This window comes from Chaetura pelagica, unplaced genomic scaffold (genome assembly GCF_000747805.2).
Source record: "Chaetura pelagica isolate M959 unplaced genomic scaffold, ChaPel_1.0 scaffold47, whole genome shotgun sequence".
Classification (NCBI taxonomy): domain Eukaryota; kingdom Metazoa; phylum Chordata; class Aves; order Apodiformes; family Apodidae; genus Chaetura; species Chaetura pelagica.
The window spans coordinates 3801410-3819732 of NW_009954140.1; the positions used below are offsets into that span (position 1 = coordinate 3801410).

General features: G+C 36.7%; 1 protein-coding gene across 1 annotated transcript in view; it reads right to left on the reverse strand.

The window, feature by feature from the left end:
* BPTF (bromodomain PHD finger transcription factor) overlaps positions 1 to 18323 on the reverse strand; it is a 51453-nt gene that overhangs the window by 16998 nt on the left and 16132 nt on the right. Inside the window, exons 3-20 of the mRNA XM_010002698.1 lie at positions 16596 to 16819; positions 15788 to 15988; positions 15087 to 15275; positions 12579 to 12749; positions 12260 to 12435; positions 10796 to 11151; positions 10412 to 10543; positions 9763 to 9892; positions 8866 to 9001; positions 8185 to 8406; positions 5507 to 7883; positions 5143 to 5267; positions 4776 to 4904; positions 4338 to 4488; positions 3428 to 3551; positions 1774 to 2026; positions 1184 to 1345; positions 86 to 234 (exon numbers count right to left, since the gene is read on the reverse strand). Of these exons, the coding sequence (XP_010001000.1) occupies positions 86 to 234; positions 1184 to 1345; positions 1774 to 2026; positions 3428 to 3551; positions 4338 to 4488; positions 4776 to 4904; positions 5143 to 5267; positions 5507 to 7883; positions 8185 to 8406; positions 8866 to 9001; positions 9763 to 9892; positions 10412 to 10543; positions 10796 to 11151; positions 12260 to 12435; positions 12579 to 12749; positions 15087 to 15275; positions 15788 to 15988; positions 16596 to 16819 (5407 nt within the window). The remainder of the gene's footprint in view (positions 1 to 85; positions 235 to 1183; positions 1346 to 1773; positions 2027 to 3427; positions 3552 to 4337; positions 4489 to 4775; positions 4905 to 5142; positions 5268 to 5506; positions 7884 to 8184; positions 8407 to 8865; positions 9002 to 9762; positions 9893 to 10411; positions 10544 to 10795; positions 11152 to 12259; positions 12436 to 12578; positions 12750 to 15086; positions 15276 to 15787; positions 15989 to 16595; positions 16820 to 18323) is intronic.

An 18323-nucleotide genomic window follows, 5' to 3' on the forward strand; every position in this document is an offset into this window, starting at 1 on the left:
TAGATGGAACTTTTCTTATCTGCCAATAACTTAAAACATATGCACCCACATTTTCTTGCCTGACATAATCAGAAAAACATCTTACTTGTGAAGTGCTTGTTGTTCCTAACGTCCCTGTGGTGTTTGGCCTAATGGTCACAGTGGCTGTCCTTGGCTGGAATGAAGTATATGTTTGACTTGCACCTGTAGTTGATGGAATGATACCCAATACCTTTTGCTGGACTTGAACAACACCTAATTAAAGAAAAATTGAGAATCCATTAATAACACAATTGCCAGCAAAAGAAGTAAATGCAACTCCAGGGTGGCATTTAGAAATCAGTCTCCAGATTGCTAGAACATCTTTGAGTCTTTCAACAATTTTTGGGAAAACCTTTGTGATATTGCAAAAAGAAGCAGCATTATACATTGGCAATAGCCCAACTACATTTTAAGTTAAGAAGCAAGTATTTTAAAAAAGATTGAGGAAAGAGTGAATCTTCACAAAGATCAGTTTGATGGTAACTGCAAGTAATTGCACTGACACGGTGCCACAAAACAGTATCATACAACCATCAAAAGCTATAATCTGATTAATTTAAAATGTAGGAGACCAGTTTAAACACCTTTTACCTACAAGCTTATGGTGCTGAAGAAAATGGATAATGCTCTTCCTGTAACCTAAGAAATATCAATACAAAACTAGTAGCCTTCATGGTTACCTAAGATGCTAAGTATAGTGGAGACAGAATTGAGTTTTTCTGTTCAATATACATTCACATATCTCAAAGTATTAAGTCCTTTTCTTGAAACAAGAAAAAAAAAAGCTAATCTCAGTTTGGAGGCATACTTCCTCATTAGAGAAGATGCAGGCATTATTAACTAAGAACAGCACTTTTCTGCTGAAGCTGTTTGTTGATGTATACTTTAGATAATAAAAAAGAAAAGCATGCTTCATTCCACATTGTAAAAGTAAAGCTTTTCATTTTGCACTATGAAATGTGGACTAATTTACAGGCAAAAAAACTTGCCTCTTTCCCCAACAGACACAAATATTCAGCAGAGGGGGAACAAGCTCTAGAGTCTTGTATAGATACAAGTTTTCCCCCTTCAAGTCATAGTTTACTTCCCTGGTAAAATAGTGTCAATGGAGAATGAATCAGCAAGCTGGAACACATGTTGAATTCAGTTCCCTTTCCCCTACCTCCTTGAGTTGATGGCACATTGACGGCAACAATCTTGCTGTTTGCAGGGAGTGGCAGCTTAGTTATCACTTTCCCTGCCATCGTTACTGGACTGCCTGAGATCTGGAAGGTCTGCCCTGTGCTGGCAATGGTTGTGGCTGAGGTGGCAGCTGTGCTAGTGGCTATTGAGGCACACAGAACAGTCAGTTTTAGAGCAGAATCATTAGCCAATGAAATGACTATTTTCAAGTGTGAAACAGAAAACTACATGATTATTTTTACAATAATTTTTTAATGCGTCATGCGTTCTTTGGTAAAGACTCTTTTCTGGAAGCAGTATGTGACAGCACAGAATGCTTTCATGACCAGTGATTACTGTACAATAACGGCCAGTAATGGATGAGACAGGTCAGAAATGAGGTTACCTAGCAAGTCTGAACAAAGAAAAAATCAGACAGGTATAATCTCAGAAGAGTCCTGATGACTTAGTGGGAGAGCTAAGAGCCAAGATGACAAGATGTGATGATGCTACACATTCTGGAGAAGATGTAGGTGCTCTATGTAGGATGAACTCCAGCATATGTCATCTCCATGATCAACAGCTACTTACCTGTTGAAGACTGGCCTTGTTTAACCCAAGTAGCAAAAGTCTGATGGAAATTCTTGTTCTGTTGGAATGTTACTGTAGCTGGAGAACCCACTTTTGTAGTAAGTACTACTTTGGTTCCAGTGGGGACTGGGCCTGGCAAAGGGCCCACCACCACTTTCTGTGGTGTGGAGACAGTGGTGGCTGTGCTGCTGGCTGTGGTGACAGCAGGGGCCACCCCAGCTGCAGGGATCTGCTTCTGCTGCTCCAGCCGCTTCTGCGGAACCGAGAAAAACACAACATAAAGCGATAATTAGTGTTTTCAGACTTTGTCTAATAAATGTTGTCTCTTCCCAGTATTGAAAAAATAAAGGGGCTCTGGTAGGATTCTAGCTGAATTCATAAAGGACTGGAGAACAGGCCACTCACCCTATAGCATGAGACTCCCTGACCTGCAGAACTGCTGAGACTACACAGGCAGAAAAGCTCCTTTACAGCATCTTTTAAATCCTCAGTTTATATTTGACTTCACTGCCCATTTTATTTTAAAGAAAACACATTAATTAGACTCAGATTAATCTGAAACATTAAAAAAACTTTGAAAAACACTCATCTATATTTGGCTTTGACCATATGCACACAGCCTGCACTTTTGTCAGTAAGTGGTACACCACCATTAGCACAGTTTATTCCTAGCACTCCTAACTTGAGAGCTGTGTGCAATGAGATCCTGCCAGTTACAGAAATAAAAGGCCACACTTCACCACTAAGAATCTAATTTTCAAATTATTCTTTTAACTCTAAATTCAGTTTACAGCTTGCTTTTAAAAATTAGGTTCAAAATCCCCTTACCTAGCAACTTTCTGTGCTGGAACTGTCAAGAAGGTACATTTAATTTAGAGAGCCACTTTGTGAAGTGTTACTATCAGTAAGGTCTTTTACAATTCCAAGCAATCTAACATTCTCCCCTGTGTTACTGGAATGATATATTTAAAATTCAGTGACTTGCTAGTACTACATTGAGGTAATGCTCATGAATCAGAAATACTCATTCACTGGCAATGTATTTTGGTCAGGGAAGGTGAAAAGAAAAATGAGTAAATTGGAAAAAACCATAAATCTTAATAATATATGTGAAATACCAACGTGGCATTGGGTTTCCTCATTTTAATTGCACACATTTATATACACACACATCTATACATACATATATTTATATTAAAAAATTGCCAATGGGCTTCAATCACCCAACTTCATATAGGATAAACCCCAAAATATTTAATTGAATGGAAGCATGAAGAACAAATGCAGCTGTATTCCCAAGTCAGCTATGCAGCAAGGCAGCTTTCCATTACACCAGGGAACACTGCTGACTTTACCTGGAAGTTGGTGCTTCTCAGCCTTCTTTTGAAATAGAAACAAACAAAAGCTTTTTCAAGTGTTATAAATGACAGACAGGAAAAAAAAAAAGGAGAATCCAAAACAAGTCTTTGACTTAAACTTATTTCAAAATACACATACACAGTGGAAGCAGCATTGTTTGATGGCTTAATGTGCAAAAGAAGTGGAAACTTTTGAAAAATGGTGTAAAATAGGATAAACTTTGCTTCCCATTTCTAACGCATGCGGACTACCAGAGCATATTGCTGACAGGTGGGACTACCAAGAGCTCCCCCACCTGCTGGGCAGCCAATCGTTGGTGTTTTAGTTGAGCCTCCAATTGGGCCTTGAATTCCTCTGCCTTCTTCTGTTCACTAACCTTAGCCTGTTGTTCAACTGCCTGTGCCTTTTCCTTCTCCACCCTGCCAAAGACACAACCAAAAGTAAGTTATACCACCACATAAAAACAATCAAACTGGATCTCATTTTATTCAGTTTAATGGCTCTTACAAGAACAAATGACAAGACTGAAGATCACTAAAAACTGGTCACAGCTTTAAAAGTATTTTGAAATAAAATACTGAAGTTGCATGCAATATTCCTGAAATATTCTGATGCTAAACTACTGCAGCACCTCACAGGAAACTACTAATCAAAACTGGGGTTTATAGTTACACCTGAGATTGTAAACAATCTATGTAATACCATTAATTTAAAACAATACTTTCCAAGAGACTAAAAATGTTCCAACTCTAGGTATGCAATACTGAAAATAATAATGTTATGAACCCAATGGTCTTAGGCTGAATTTACCTTTACATTACTTGTAAACATTAATTTTGTTTGTATTATAGAAGTATTTAAACACATACTCTTTCAAGTCATGCCAAAAGTAGCCTAAAGCCTTTCCATGCATTAGAATATTAGCCTGCTAGCATAGAACAGGGATTAAGTTCACAAGCATGGAAAAAATAATACAACGTAAGTTCTAAAAAATCTTGAAGATCTGTATAGATCAGTTTTGGTACCAGCAAATTGTTTAGTATTAAGCTTGCCTATCACTATCAGAACACACAGCAAAAATGCAGCACAGATCTGCTTTTGCTGATGGTAGCTACCAAGTTCGTGTTCTCTAGCGGGAACTTTTAATTAACATACACACGCAAATTAAAACTGCTTTCTTTAAGAGCTCATTTGAGTTTGTTTACCTTTCAGCAAATGCCCTGATCTCCCACAGTTCCAATTCCTCCTCTGCTACCCAACTTTCAATTATAACAGGGCCCGTTTGCTTGGGTGTTTCTGGCCTTTTTGGCCTTAGTGCACTTGATCGCAGTCCCTTCCTCTGCGGTGTTGGAGTTTCTTTGGAGAATAGTCAAAACACACATATTAGGCTTCATTATAAAACAAAATCCAAGTGTAAACCAAGATCTAGTGTCTCTTTCAGTCTCATTTTATGAACTGGAACGCCTTTCAGCTTCAGACAAATCACCTCAGCTTATTCAATGCATTGTTTGTTTCGAAAAGGCAAATGAATAGTTCATATCAAGCTGTATTTGCTTCCTTGATGGTTTGAATTAACAAAGATCCAGTTACCTTAATTTCTGTAGGAGCTTATGAGAAGGGGAAAAATGGATAAACAAGCATACCTTTCGGAGCCTCTGGTACACCAATGGGACAAATAATTTTTCTTATACAGTACTCTGACCGGATTCCATATTGACCAACATCTCTTCGCTTGATTATTTCTGTTGTTGTAATTTCAGTTTCAGATGTTTCTACAACAAATCAGTCCCAACACATCAATAACAGCAAACAAATAAAAGCTACATCTCTGATCGACCCAAGATACTCAAGGTAAAGAAACAGCAATGAGTACAAACTGTTGACTAAAAAAACCTCACATGCCATAGCTAACATTACGCCTTTACAGAAATGTGTGGAATGAGTTTACTACTCAAAATTAACAGCAAGAGCCCTTGCATAAAGAGACCAAGAAATTTCAAGAAATAATACCTGTGCGTGTAGTTCCTCCCCCAGGTGGAGCTTTTGCTGCCATGTCATCCCATTTGAGACAGGCCCACAATAACCGCAACATAAGGCTCACTCCAGCCAAGGATTTTACTGTTTGAAGTCGGTACCTAACAATAAAGTATTAATTACATTTTAAAATAAACATGTATTTTAAATACCTAACTAAAACAATGTTTTAGTTAGGTATTTAATGTTTTCCATTCTACCTTTACTAGATAGCAAATTTGGTACCATTAGGCACAAACACGTACACCACTTGTATTATAAAATTCAATTAACTGTATTTTAATATTGAATCAACTTCATTATATCCTAAACTTTTCCTCAAAAACTTAAAAGTATGTACCTCCAAGTGATCCCAAAAGTTGGCCTTGGGGATGGATACGGCCAGATATCCAAGGCAGGCTTTGCATTATAATTGAAATAGGGAACTTCTCTGATCCCTCCTTTTCTGGCCAGCTTTTTTAAGTCATCATTGGGTAAAACAAATATGCTTTTCTTACTGCTTTTGGTAACAAATTTTCTATATGATGGCAAAGCAGTTCCGGAACGAGTTTTTTTCGGTCTTGCAAATTTCATTAACTTCACTTTGTCTTTTGTAGAATACTCTTTGCTGACAGTCATGGAGGTCACCAGTGTGCCTTCTGGGGTGGTCAGTGAATCAGTCACTGTTGTTGTAACCACAGTTTTGCTGTGCTCCTGTACAGAAATGACATCAACGTTACTGTTTGTAGCTGGAGTGGTAAGCTTCGTTACAGTAGTGGTGGTAGTTACAGTGGATATGGCACAATTTTCTGTAGATGACACTACTGTTTTCTCATCATTAGAAGATGCAGTTTCTGCAACTTTAAACACAGTTTTGGATTCTGTAGACACAGTTGATGTTGTGGTAGTCACTTCAGTAATAACAGTTTTTATTTTACTTTCTCCATTAATATTTTCCATTTTGTAGGTCTGTACACCATTCTGCTCGGCAAAGTCACTACTCAAGCTAGATTCCTCACATGAGGTTACAGGCGACGGAGCAACTTTCTTATCCTCGATTACTTCAGTTTCCATGGATTCTGTTTCACTATTAAGGTTATTTTCTTTACAGGCAGCTTGTGCTGGTGTGGAGGCAGTGCCAACAAAGGCAGATCTCTCAGGAGAAAGCTGTTTTTCTTCAGTTGTCTGCACAAACTTGCAAACTTCATCTGGTGGCTGAAGACCCTCTCCTGGTCCAGACTCAGGTGAACTCTGCAGACATGACTTAGGGTCTTCACTATTGTCCTTTGTGTCCTCTACCATGATGTCACCATTCATGAATAGTTTTACTGAAGATTCCTTAAAACTCAATGATTTTATTTCATGTTCTGGAATGGATTTATTAATATTATTAACTTTTGGCTCAATATCACCCCCTGCCTTAGTTTCACAGGTATCTTTAACTAAGCAGTCATCGTTTGATAATACTTTAATATCATTGTCCTTTCCATTAATTTGAAATGCTGATTTTTCTAAGTCTGTCTCATTTTCTTCATCTTTATTATTCTTTTTGTCAGGAACATTATTTATATTTGTCTGATCAAGATATTTGCTTATGGTACTACTTGTCTCTTGACCTTTCTTTTGACCATTAGCCTCAGTCAGCTTGGAGTTCAATAAATCCTCATAAGCTTCTGTCTCATCCATATGTTCTGAAGTTTGACTTTCAATGTTTCTTTCAGAAATTAGCTCTGGTTTAAATGGTTCTAGATCTTTGCTAACTGATTTTTGGTGAAATGTAATCTTGTTTTCAGATTTACTTTCAGTCTTTCCTGTAGGAATGTCTTCTTCCATTTCACTTTCTTGAAAGGATGTTGGTTCAACATGGCTTTTTATCATACAGTTGTTTTCTGGATCTTTGCTCTGCTGTTCAGAATTCCCTTCTGAATCTGTTTTTTCAAGAGTAGCCATAGAATCTTTTCTACAGCTGCTTTCTGTTACCACTGGCTTTAAGTTTTCACATTCATGCTGAGATACTCTGGTAGTAGGTAGTTTTTGTTTCAAAGGTTTTTCACTTATTTCTGAAAGATCCCATTCTGTAGTTGTTTGTTTCAAGGCATCTACAAAGGAGCTATCAGACTCTTCCACAGCCTCTTGGCCCTGATACTTATCAGGAGTCCTAGGACCAGGGTTGTTTTCTTTGCTATCATTCTGTATGGAGCTTTCACCTTCAGAGGACTGAGGGGAATCTTCATCCAGTAGCTGGCCTTCTCCTTTTGACAGCCTGTCGGGCAAAGGCAAAGAGGGCTCACCAGTTTTGGTACAAGAGATGCTGCCCATTGGCAAGCAGTCCTGCCCTGCACCTTCTGCTTGAGTCTTCTCCAAAATGGAGGGTTGACCTTGGGAAGACACATCAAACTGGCTTCCTTCTTTTACTTTTCTCTTTTGTAGCTCATCTATGTTCTTCTGGGGGTTTACAGATGGAACACCTACTATTTTAGCACTAGCCTCCAGTTTCATCCTTTCTAGACGTTGTTTTTCTTCCAGTGTAAACTGTTTTATTCGCCTCTCAAGTAGTCCATCTAATTTTGATGATTTTACTTTCCTTTTGTAGCAAGTCCTTAAATGAAACCCCTCACTGACATTGATGATATCCCGCTTGCAATGACTGTCCTCATCTTTTACGGGGGGTTCAGTTTTCACATCATCTACATCCATAGGTTCTTCCTTGATGACTTTATCATTTTCACCTTTTTCCACTGCAAAAAAGAAATACCTCTCAATCAGTAAGCTCCCTAAGCAATGAATACCAAACCATATTTTTATACATTAAGTACAAAGAAATAAATGAACCTTTGAGCGTATTAATAGATGTCAAGAAAAAGGGAACAAAAATTTCAGGCACTACTACAAGGGATAATAGGCAATAATTTAACCGAGACATTTTAAACATCTCAACAAAATCTGTTACAGGTTTTCACCAGTTATTGCTGGTTCTGCACTTTCACACATGCAAACTTGTTATGAACAGGTAGCTGTACAATAACTTAAGTGTGTCACCTTTGTCTTTTGCTTGATCTGAATTTTCAGAAACTGTATCAACTTCTACTTTCTCTTCACATGACTTTTCTTCTTTCACATCCACTTTCTCCAAAGTTTCTGAACCATCTGCTTTGTCTTTTGCTTGCAGATCCTGAGAATCCTTTGTTCTGTCTTTCTCTGTTTTTACCTTAATTGGACCTTTTCGTTTATCCAAGTTGCATTTTTCATCTTCACTCTTTGCTATTAACAAATCAATTACAATGTTTTAATTATTCAGATTTTTGCTTTTTAATACTCTCCTACATTTTGAGGTATGTTAGTTTACCTCTCAAATCATTCATTCATCATTGATGAAATTCAGAAATAGAATTAAGTATACAATGGTAACATCATATATCAAGCTAAGTGCAATATGGAATTAAAAAATTACCTAAAAGGCCACCAGAGAGAAAACTGTTTCTTTTACATTATTTTTTCAGGAATCCTTGTTCAGCTTTTCTTAAAATAAACAAACCAACAAACCAATCCTAACACCCCAAAGCAAAAGACACCCCTATTTTCCTACAAACTAAATACCACTTTCTGAAAAGCCAGACTGTTAAAGAGTATATTAATTCACATGCATATATTATCTGAATAGAAAGTAAAAAGCAGTATATTAAAATTAAAAAAAAAAAAAAAAGCAATGCAGACACTTACTTGGTAGCAACTTTCTGTAATTTGCATTAGTATTTCCAGGCAGTTTGGGCATAAATCTGTGGACATGTGTTTTACTAATCCAGCTCCAGCCACCATATCCTGTTACTCTATATTCCTCTCCTTTCTGCTTCCAAACCTGTTCAGAATTTTTAAAACAGTAGATTTACTGGTGCTACTTATTGCATTAAGTTATATATTCGCTTAAAAACTGACCATTTAAAAAAAAAACAAAACAAAAAATCAAATACAAAACTTCAATTTACAGACTTTTTCTAGCAAGCTGAACTATATTTGTGAAAAAATATACCATCTAAAATTAAAGATGTATCTGCTGGTAACTGATTCTATCACAGTAACATCTAAAAACCATATTTATTTCATGTAACAGGAAAATTGTTTACCCAAAAAAGCTGCAAAATTATAAAAGCTTTTGAATCAACCTGCATTTTGTTACAAAAAATAAATTCAGAGCAAAGAACCACTCCAGCAGAAATATTTAATATCTAATGTAGGAGAATATAAAGAAGTTTCTATAGTAGCTCCCCCATCATATTATATAACCTTCCATAGTAAAGGTAGCTAGGCTAGCATTTTGGGGTTTTTGGGAGGGTGGGGGAGTGGGTGCGTTGTAGGAATGGAGAACAGGGACAAACCTACATACAAAATTTCAATGACCTTTCCATTAGGAAAGGCTGCAGTTTGCAGACAAACATCTGTCAACTCAGGCAGTGTCAGCAAGAGCACAATACACGTCAAATTTAGTTCACACCAAGATTATGTGCATGAACACTTGGGCACGGCTCCTACTCCATCCTGCTCCAATGGCAAGGAGTAACACAATGACAATACAATTTACTATGATGGTTTTTTTTTGTTTTTCACAAAAGGAAACCTTACTTGATGTTTGACCGGAAACGTGTATTTCACCCAAGTAGCTTGCTGCATTGTTTCCTCTTCTTCTTGTTTTCTCTCTTTTTTTTTCACTTTCTCCTTTTCTTCTCTTTCTATTGCTGTCATTCTGCGTAATCTAATAGATACAGATTTAAGTTCAGGATCTTGTAAGCAAATACAAGAAGTCAAACAACATCCTATACTACCCCTTTGAATGATTTTAAATATCTGAAGTTAAGTGGAACACCCAGTATCAGGTTATATGTATCACACTGCTTTTTTTGGCTATTACAAAAGGCAAACACAGCTGTCTGCAACTGTGTCTAACATCAGACACATTTTTTTTCTTGTTCTATGACATAATAAAAAACAAAATACAGACTTCACTGAACGAAGTTTGTTGAAATTTCCTCTTCTAGTCTCCCAAAGTTTTATCACTTTGATAATGATACAGATAAAGAACAGAAACTTGCTTTGCAGGAGCATTGACACTATAAAAATCTTGTCATGTATTTTCACTGTTTCTGGTTGAGAACAACACTTCAAGCATAGAATGACTAACTAAATTCAAACATAATTCTTACAGCCTTAGAGGAACTGGTAATTGTAAACCAGAGTAAAGTTCTTATGTCAAATAAGATGATGTTTATTTTACCTAGTGTGCCCCAATGATTCCCGCCAGATTGGCAGCATGACAACTGGTTTGATTGCACATTCCAATATAGCCAGAGCTAGTGCAAATTCTCTAGGTTTGCTGCACATCTGAACAGCCTTAATCCAGTTAGACCTAAATCAGAAAAAAGACAAAAATCTGAAACATATATGTGCACTAATACAGCACAGATTTAATGGCAGGATAAAACCTCCTGTATTTCAGTACTTTAATGTGCAATTATTTTAGCCATCCAGCACAAAACACAAACTTGTTCTGAAGCATAGTGCTTTGAAATTAGTGATTTTGAAAACAAAAGACCATTTCTTTTTAATACCGTTAGCAAAAATACAAGAAGAGAATATCTATTTTCATTTATTAATTTACCTGTGGGAAGCCCAGTTAGGGTGAAGGAATGATGCTGGGATATTGTTTTCGAGCTGAATAATAGTGAGCCTCAAAGTGGATATGGTAAGAACTCTGGAGCCATGGACAGACCCATTCCATTTGAACTCTCCAGCAGGAGTCAGGCAGAATTTATGTGAGAGGTGTCTCCTCTTGTCATGATCCTCCCTGTGCTGGTGCTTGTTCAGTGCAAAGGAGTTAGTGGCATACTGATTGTGATAAACACGATACTTCCCCTCTTGCCCTAACTTGAAGTAATTGTTCATATTGCCTTTCATCACAACTTCCTTCTTTGTGGTCATCCGGGAGACTTCACCTTGAGAGTTGACCACCAGAACCTTGTGAAAGAAAGAATTATTTTTAAGATACACTTAAGCTTCAAATATTGAATTATTTATGATGTAGGCTTCAACTGCCTGTATATAAGAATAACTTGCATCAGTTTGTAGAAGCAAGTTACTGTTTATCTGGTACACTAAATATAGGTACCTCATCACTGATTGTATATAAAGTTAGGATATTCCCAACGTTCAACTTGACCATTTAAAAAAAACCAACCAAAAAACATCCAGGCTCCTCAGAACATCAGAGAGGAACCTGTTTTGCTGCTCTGAAATATGCTGATTGAGGGAGTCAGCTTTGACAAAATAGCTTCATTAAACTTCTGTAGGCTTTTGTGAAACCCCTCCTTGGTAAAACAGAATTCATACATGTAGCTAAGCCAACAAATACCTTTTAAAACATGGCATGAAAAACCAGTTAACAAAACCAAAATGTATACAGCAAACAACATGCAGACAACTAACTGCAATGAACTCATTCACTTAACTCCTGGAGAAACTGGGCTACTTAAAAAAGAAAACAAAACAAACCATCAAATGAACAGCAACCAACCTACATCCATAGAAACAATTTATACCAACTGGCAGACATTTGGAGAGATAATTCACTTTTGTCTGCATCAAGCAGTGCCACCATTTTGCAATCATCGTATTTAAGTTAACATACTCTGCCAGCACAGATTTATTATGACCTGAAAATGTGGCTATTATCTAGTTATTAAACAATAATCAAACACAAACCACTGTAGTTTTGGCACACCAGTTCTGAGGGATTTGAAGACAGAAGTGGGAGAAAATGCATAAAACCTATTACTGGCTATATAGCAAATAATTCTCTAACTTTTATGACCAGAATGTTCAAGGAAAGCAGGTGTCCTGGGACACTGTCATACACTCTGCAGATAGCAAATAAGAGGGCAAGAGCAAAGAGGAGAAAAATAAGTGTCCGTTGATATTAGAATTTAATAATTTGTTATTTTATTTTTGCTACTTCTTTTTAAGTACCTCCATAGTCTGCCAAAATCACTTTTTTATTTTTAAAAACATCATCAGTTTTCTAAAACAGTTGTTGTACTACTTTGAATTTTCCAAGATGTGCACAAACTTCTCTGCCTTCTTTAAATACCTTATTTGCTTCATGGGCTGCAGCAGCAACCTGCTGACTTTTCATCTGGCACAACTTGCTATCTGGATTTCTCAACCTTGTGAGCATTCGTGTCGATCCTGGCGTGCCTTTTCCTGTGCCTGGAGAATCACTTCTTTCCCCATTAGATCTCTCTCCTGCCCAGGAGAAAAGGAAAAAAAAAAAAAAAAAAAGGCTTTTAAAACAAACTTAAAAATTGGAAGTTTTATAGTGACGTATGCAAGTTGAAGGTTAAAGGAAAGAGGCATAAACCAAAATTTAGAAACACTATCATTATTACCTATGTCCTCTGAAGTCTGGGATCCCCTCTCTGCATTTTCAGCATCCTCAGGAGTCTTGATGGAGTCATTCTGCCCAGAGTCCAACTCACTGCTGTTGCTGTTCTCAACATCTGACTGAGGAGCGGCAGATGCACTGCTGCTGTTGCTAGGGATCATCTCACCAGTTTCTTCTACAAAAAAAATCAACTTCATTTTTAGTTTTTCTTCTAAATTGGATCAATGCATTTTTTTCTAGTTTTAAATTTTTCATTAAAAAAAGTCAGCTGAACATCTTTTGCTTGACTAGAGAGAAATGCCCATAAAATATTGATTCCCTCCAGAGCACTGTATCCATGAAAGTATTTTTTGTTCTCTTTCAAGCAGTTTCAACTTTTACATCTCTGAAGAACTGAAAATCATACTTGTATTTAAAATATATTCATATTTAATCCAAGACAATTATTTTTTGCACACAGAGAAGGCTCTGTTGAGACTTTGTTTTGCTTTTAGAATGCAGACTTCATGAAATTTCATCTTCCTGCAGCTTCTATGATTTTATGGCTTTTGATTTCCTTCTGCTTTAGCTATTCCTCAAATAATTCACTTTGAGCTTCAAGCTCGGTAAGACAAATGGGCTCTTGGCCCTCAGTTGTCCTTGTTATGGTCTGTCTTGACAGCTGTGGACATTGTCTCCTCACTCATTCTTAGGTGTACTGCCCAAGTATCACCTTGCAACTACACCTTCAGTGAACTGCAGCTACCTAGAAATAAATCACTCCAGTTTCTCACTAAGAACAACCCACCATCCCTCAGAGCAGCAATGTCTTCTTAATATTGTGCAAGAGACACAGCACAGCTGTTTAAAAAACACAGGATCTTTCTGTTTCTAGAATTCAAAACATCAGAGATTCTGTTGTTGTGAAGGAAGGTTACAGAACAAAACCTCCTTTTTGTGAAATACTCACTTCTAGCAGAAAGATGATTAGGAAAATAGTCTGGGGTCTGTAGAAGTTCCCTAACCTGAATGCATATTAATTCCTGGCTTTGCCACCACTGTTTGATCCATTTCCTGTTTTACTAAGAGGAAAAATGGAACCTTTTTTGGTGCCTGCTGTTTGGAATAGAATGGAAACACCCAAACAAAACCCTTAAATAAAATACTTCTACCCAAATTACATTTAACAAGGATGGTGACAGACACATTCTCATCTAGCTTTGAATTTTAGTCTTCTTTTCTCCTCTTTGGGAGTTTTTGCCTCACTGACACTGGTTCAGCATCTCTTCCTCCAAGAGTCTCATACTGAAATTTCATAAGAGGAACACAAGCATCACTGCGAAGACAATAAATTAAGACTTGAGGAAGAACAAAACACACCTTCCTACAAAAAGAGCCTACTAATTTAAAAATAAGTTAGAAGCTTTGGAAGGAGAAAAGTACCTGTAAAAGTATAATAAAGAAATGGTAAATAAGTGAATCTTTGAAATAAAATATTAATCCATATGTGCTTGGAATAAAGTTATGAGATATTAATATTTTCCATTAGGCTTCTATACAGTTATTTTAAGTTTAAAGTGGAATAACAAATATGACAACTGGTAAAAATATCTACAATACCAAATAACTACAATGTATGCTTTTGGTCTCATGCACTAGGACAGTATCTGTATTAAAAAAGTGTATAATGAGGCTTTCAGATTATGGATTAATCTCTACTATCACTTTTTGCAGCCTATTGACTATGGCTACATCACAGATTAGAGTATTTTTGTATATTTTAAGATCTGAAAATAAAACTGATAATTTAAACAGTAATCAGCTGTTTGGAATAACATTTGGTTATGCAGTAAAGCTTGTAATAGAATATAATTCTAAATGTAATAGAAAATCATTCTAGAATAGCACACCAATAATTTATGTAACACCTAATTAAATTCCATGCATTCCTAAATATAAAGTTTGTTTTTTTAAAAAAAATAACAGTGTACATTACTACTTTTGAATCACTGACATAGCAAAATAGAACACATTAAAATACAAGAGCCTCTGTGCTTATAATTCTGAAATCTGTTTAAAATTCCTAGCATGGCAACTTTAATCTTGACATTTCAGTGCAACAGTTTACTCACAGGAATGATAATACTTTATTTGTTAGTGATTTATACAGTAAATGAGAGGTTAAAAAATAAACAAGCCAGAAGCAAATTAGAATTTGAAATAAACTTTGATAGGATGCTAACAATCATTATGGATCACTATGGAAAAATAAAATATACAGAAAATCAAACATAAAAAGCTTAGCCATAGTAATACTTGGAAGGCATGAAAACAAATGCTAATGTCACAGAGGACCACAAATCTCAAGCACTAGTTGCAAGAAAATTAACTTTGAAATGTTAATGACAACGTAGCAGTAAAGGATGGCACTGCAAGCAAACAGCACGAGTGATACACGCTGTGAATGGTTTTAGTGGACAAACTCAACAGATTCCCCAAATTACAGAGGCATTGGTAACAGTGCCTTCTGTACCTGAGAGTTCCTGAGGGAGCTCTGATGCCACCTTCTTCTCTGCCACGTTGTTGCTCTCAAGGGTTTCTGACTGACACCCCATTGCGTTCTTCCCTTCAGAGCAACTAGTCTCTCCTGAAGAAGGATTTGTGTTGTTGTCATCAGTGCTTGGTGCCACAGAGTTACCTTTATCCCCAACGACTGTTGCCTCTATAGTAAAATGCACAACAAAACTTTAGGAATATTCTTTAGTATGTCTTAGGATGTCACTTGGCATCATCCTTAGAAAGCAACTTCAGCAGCTCTGTAATTGAGCTTTCTGCTTTCCTCATCATTTTTTTTTTTATTAGGCAGTGGTGTTTCAGAATCAAAGCACAAGCTAATTCTGATGAGGAAAACAATGTTAAAAACTACATATTAGTGCTTACTACAAACACGTTGATCACAACCTCTAAGTGCTACCTGCACCTCAAAAGCCAAAGTTTCTACAAGCTAACTTTAAACTTGAAAAGTAGGAAAACTGGTTAAATTACTTAGCAAGGAAAACAACCATGATACTCAACCACAAAGGAACTGGCAAATATCACCTATTACTTAAAAAATTACTTAGGGAGAATCATAAAAACCCCCAACACGTTCAACATTTACAAGAAGTGTGAGGGTCTCAAATACAGATTCATTTCACGTAAGCAAGGTTGTAAAAGCACAGTCAGTTTTCTTACCTTCTGTTTCCACTTTTTCCCCATCTTGCTCAGTGGCCGTTTCCTCAATTTTATCTTGGTCTCCTGGTTCTTCCTTGCCCCTCTCAGCATCTGTCTGATCATTATCAACATCACTTTTGGGCTTTTCTGCTTCATCATCTGCTGCGCTTTTATCTTCCACTATTTCTCCTTTTCTTGCTCTGATAATGTCCAAAATTTCATCTACAACAGAAAGTATGTTGTCATCAAGGATCAAAAAATTACCACCTACAGAGCCACTGAGCAGAAGTAACATGACATAAGCACTACTTCTCTCAATGAGATAAAACTTCTTACCACTCTTCCCCACTCAGAAGAAACAATTCCAAAGATTTAATTATTGATTTCTCAGAGTCATGCATTTATGTAGCTATGACTTAGAGCCATTTTTAAACCTAAATATCTAATCTTCACGTCTTCCCTAGAACCAAAGGTTAAACCTTCACAGATTTATATTGCTATTTATTGCTCCAAGGTAGATAAAGTAAATTGGTGGGCAACAGCAGAGGAGATAGGCATTCTTTCACACTTTCTATAATATTGGAGCTAACACAGCTCCACTCCAACACCTGCAGTGATCACAACCTGGTACACCCTAAGTGTATCAGGAATCCAAATCCCTCAGGACACCCTGGAATACACGACAGAGTCCTACAAGACATCAGCACTATATAACCTTGCTGCTACCTCAATATGCTTCTCCATCAACTTCTATAAACTTCTTACATGAAAATAAACTAGTATTTAATTCAAAGGAGAACATCTCTCCCATTAAACAAAATATTCTTACCATTTGCTGCAGAAAGGAAAGACTTGTTGTTGCCCCTTGCTTTATTAGTAAGGTCTTCCGTCACATCCATGTGCCGGTGAATTTCTTCACGCATTTCTTCCAGAGTTTTGCACAGGTCAGCTTCCCAATAATCTTTGTCTAGGCATTCAATTAACTCTGCCAGCTGTATCTTTGTGCTATAGTACCAAATTTTCTTGTCTTTCTCACTTTCTGAATCTTCCTCTCTGTAAGAGTATTTTTTAAATATTAATTTTATAATATCTGGATAAATGACAACATTTAATATCAATCAACTTTTTTTGCAGAGAATTATTAGATACCAGTACTTAAATGTGAATAAACAAATAATGTAAGGACTGTAGCTTGGGAGATTCAACATGTTAAGGTTTGCTGTGTGCTCTTCTCCCACAGCTTATACATTAAGGACAGTGTCAGATATTCAGAAAGCCAAATAACCATCATACAACTTGATTGTCATCTACCTACTGTTTAAACAACCATAATACTCAAGTCAAACAGAACACTACTAAACTAAGGTGGTTATGAAGTTAATAACAGCAACATTACTATAAATTCAACCACTAATCTCTCACAACCTTTACTACAAAACAGACTTTTGGTTTTGATGATAAAACGTGATGCATTGCAAAGACATACTATTATTTCTCTCATAAAGGCCCTTGTTCATGAGACGCAACAAATTCTACTTTCCATTCCACTTCCTCCTCTAGGCTACCAGTAACTTTCCATTACTTTTAACAGGTTAGCATCGTTAAGTTTGACAATTTTTATCAGAAAACAGCTCATTTCAGGAAGACTGCCCACATACAAAAAGTAGCATCTGAACGTTGACAGCCATTTGACTGTGTGGAATATTCTATTCCTGTAGACTTTCATGGTAAATAAAAATTATTAAACACTTTTCCCTCTAAACCAACAATGTTATTTTTTAACATTAATGGAAACAGCAGCACCTTTATTCTCAGTGAACAAAAGCCACAGAAAAGGAAGATAAAGCAAACAGTCAAAAACTGAGATGCAAGGGCAGAAAAGAAAGCAAGAATACAGCTTTATACAGCAAGAGGAAAGAAAAAGATGAAATCAAATGATTAACTGAAAAGGAGAGGGGAAGTGCGGGTTCTGAACTTTCCCTGGCAAACGTCCAGTGGAAGTGGTGAGAGCACAGCCTGGCAGAGCAGCAATTGTAAGGCTGCTCTGCTCCTTATGAACATGATTGTAGAATATAATGCTGTTCCTAAGCTTATATTTTTATTATTTCTTAGCTCACCAAAAAGGGAACTTTAACCTTCCACTTTGAACCTCTAGCCTACGGCACAATTATTTGCTAGATAGATATAACATTTATGAATCTTTTTATATGACCTAGATATGCAACAATATGAATGCTTTACAAAGTCTTATCATTCCATGAAGGAACACTGTGCTAGTACCAATGTGTCAGAGCAGCAGCTCAGGCACAGAGACCTGTACACCTTGCTTAGATTTTGTGTGATTATCCAAATGTTTTCTTCTTTTTCCCTTTTTGCCCCCCATTTAGCAAATCTGAAACTGCTGCAGCTATGCTGATGCATCCAGGATACACACCTATATGTGACACCTGAAAATCCCATGAAGCATCTGTCCTTTCCTTTCCCATCAGTTCTCCCAGCTCTACAGTTATAAGGTTCCACTGGATTGAAAAGCAATTAGCAATTCTCTTAATTTTCC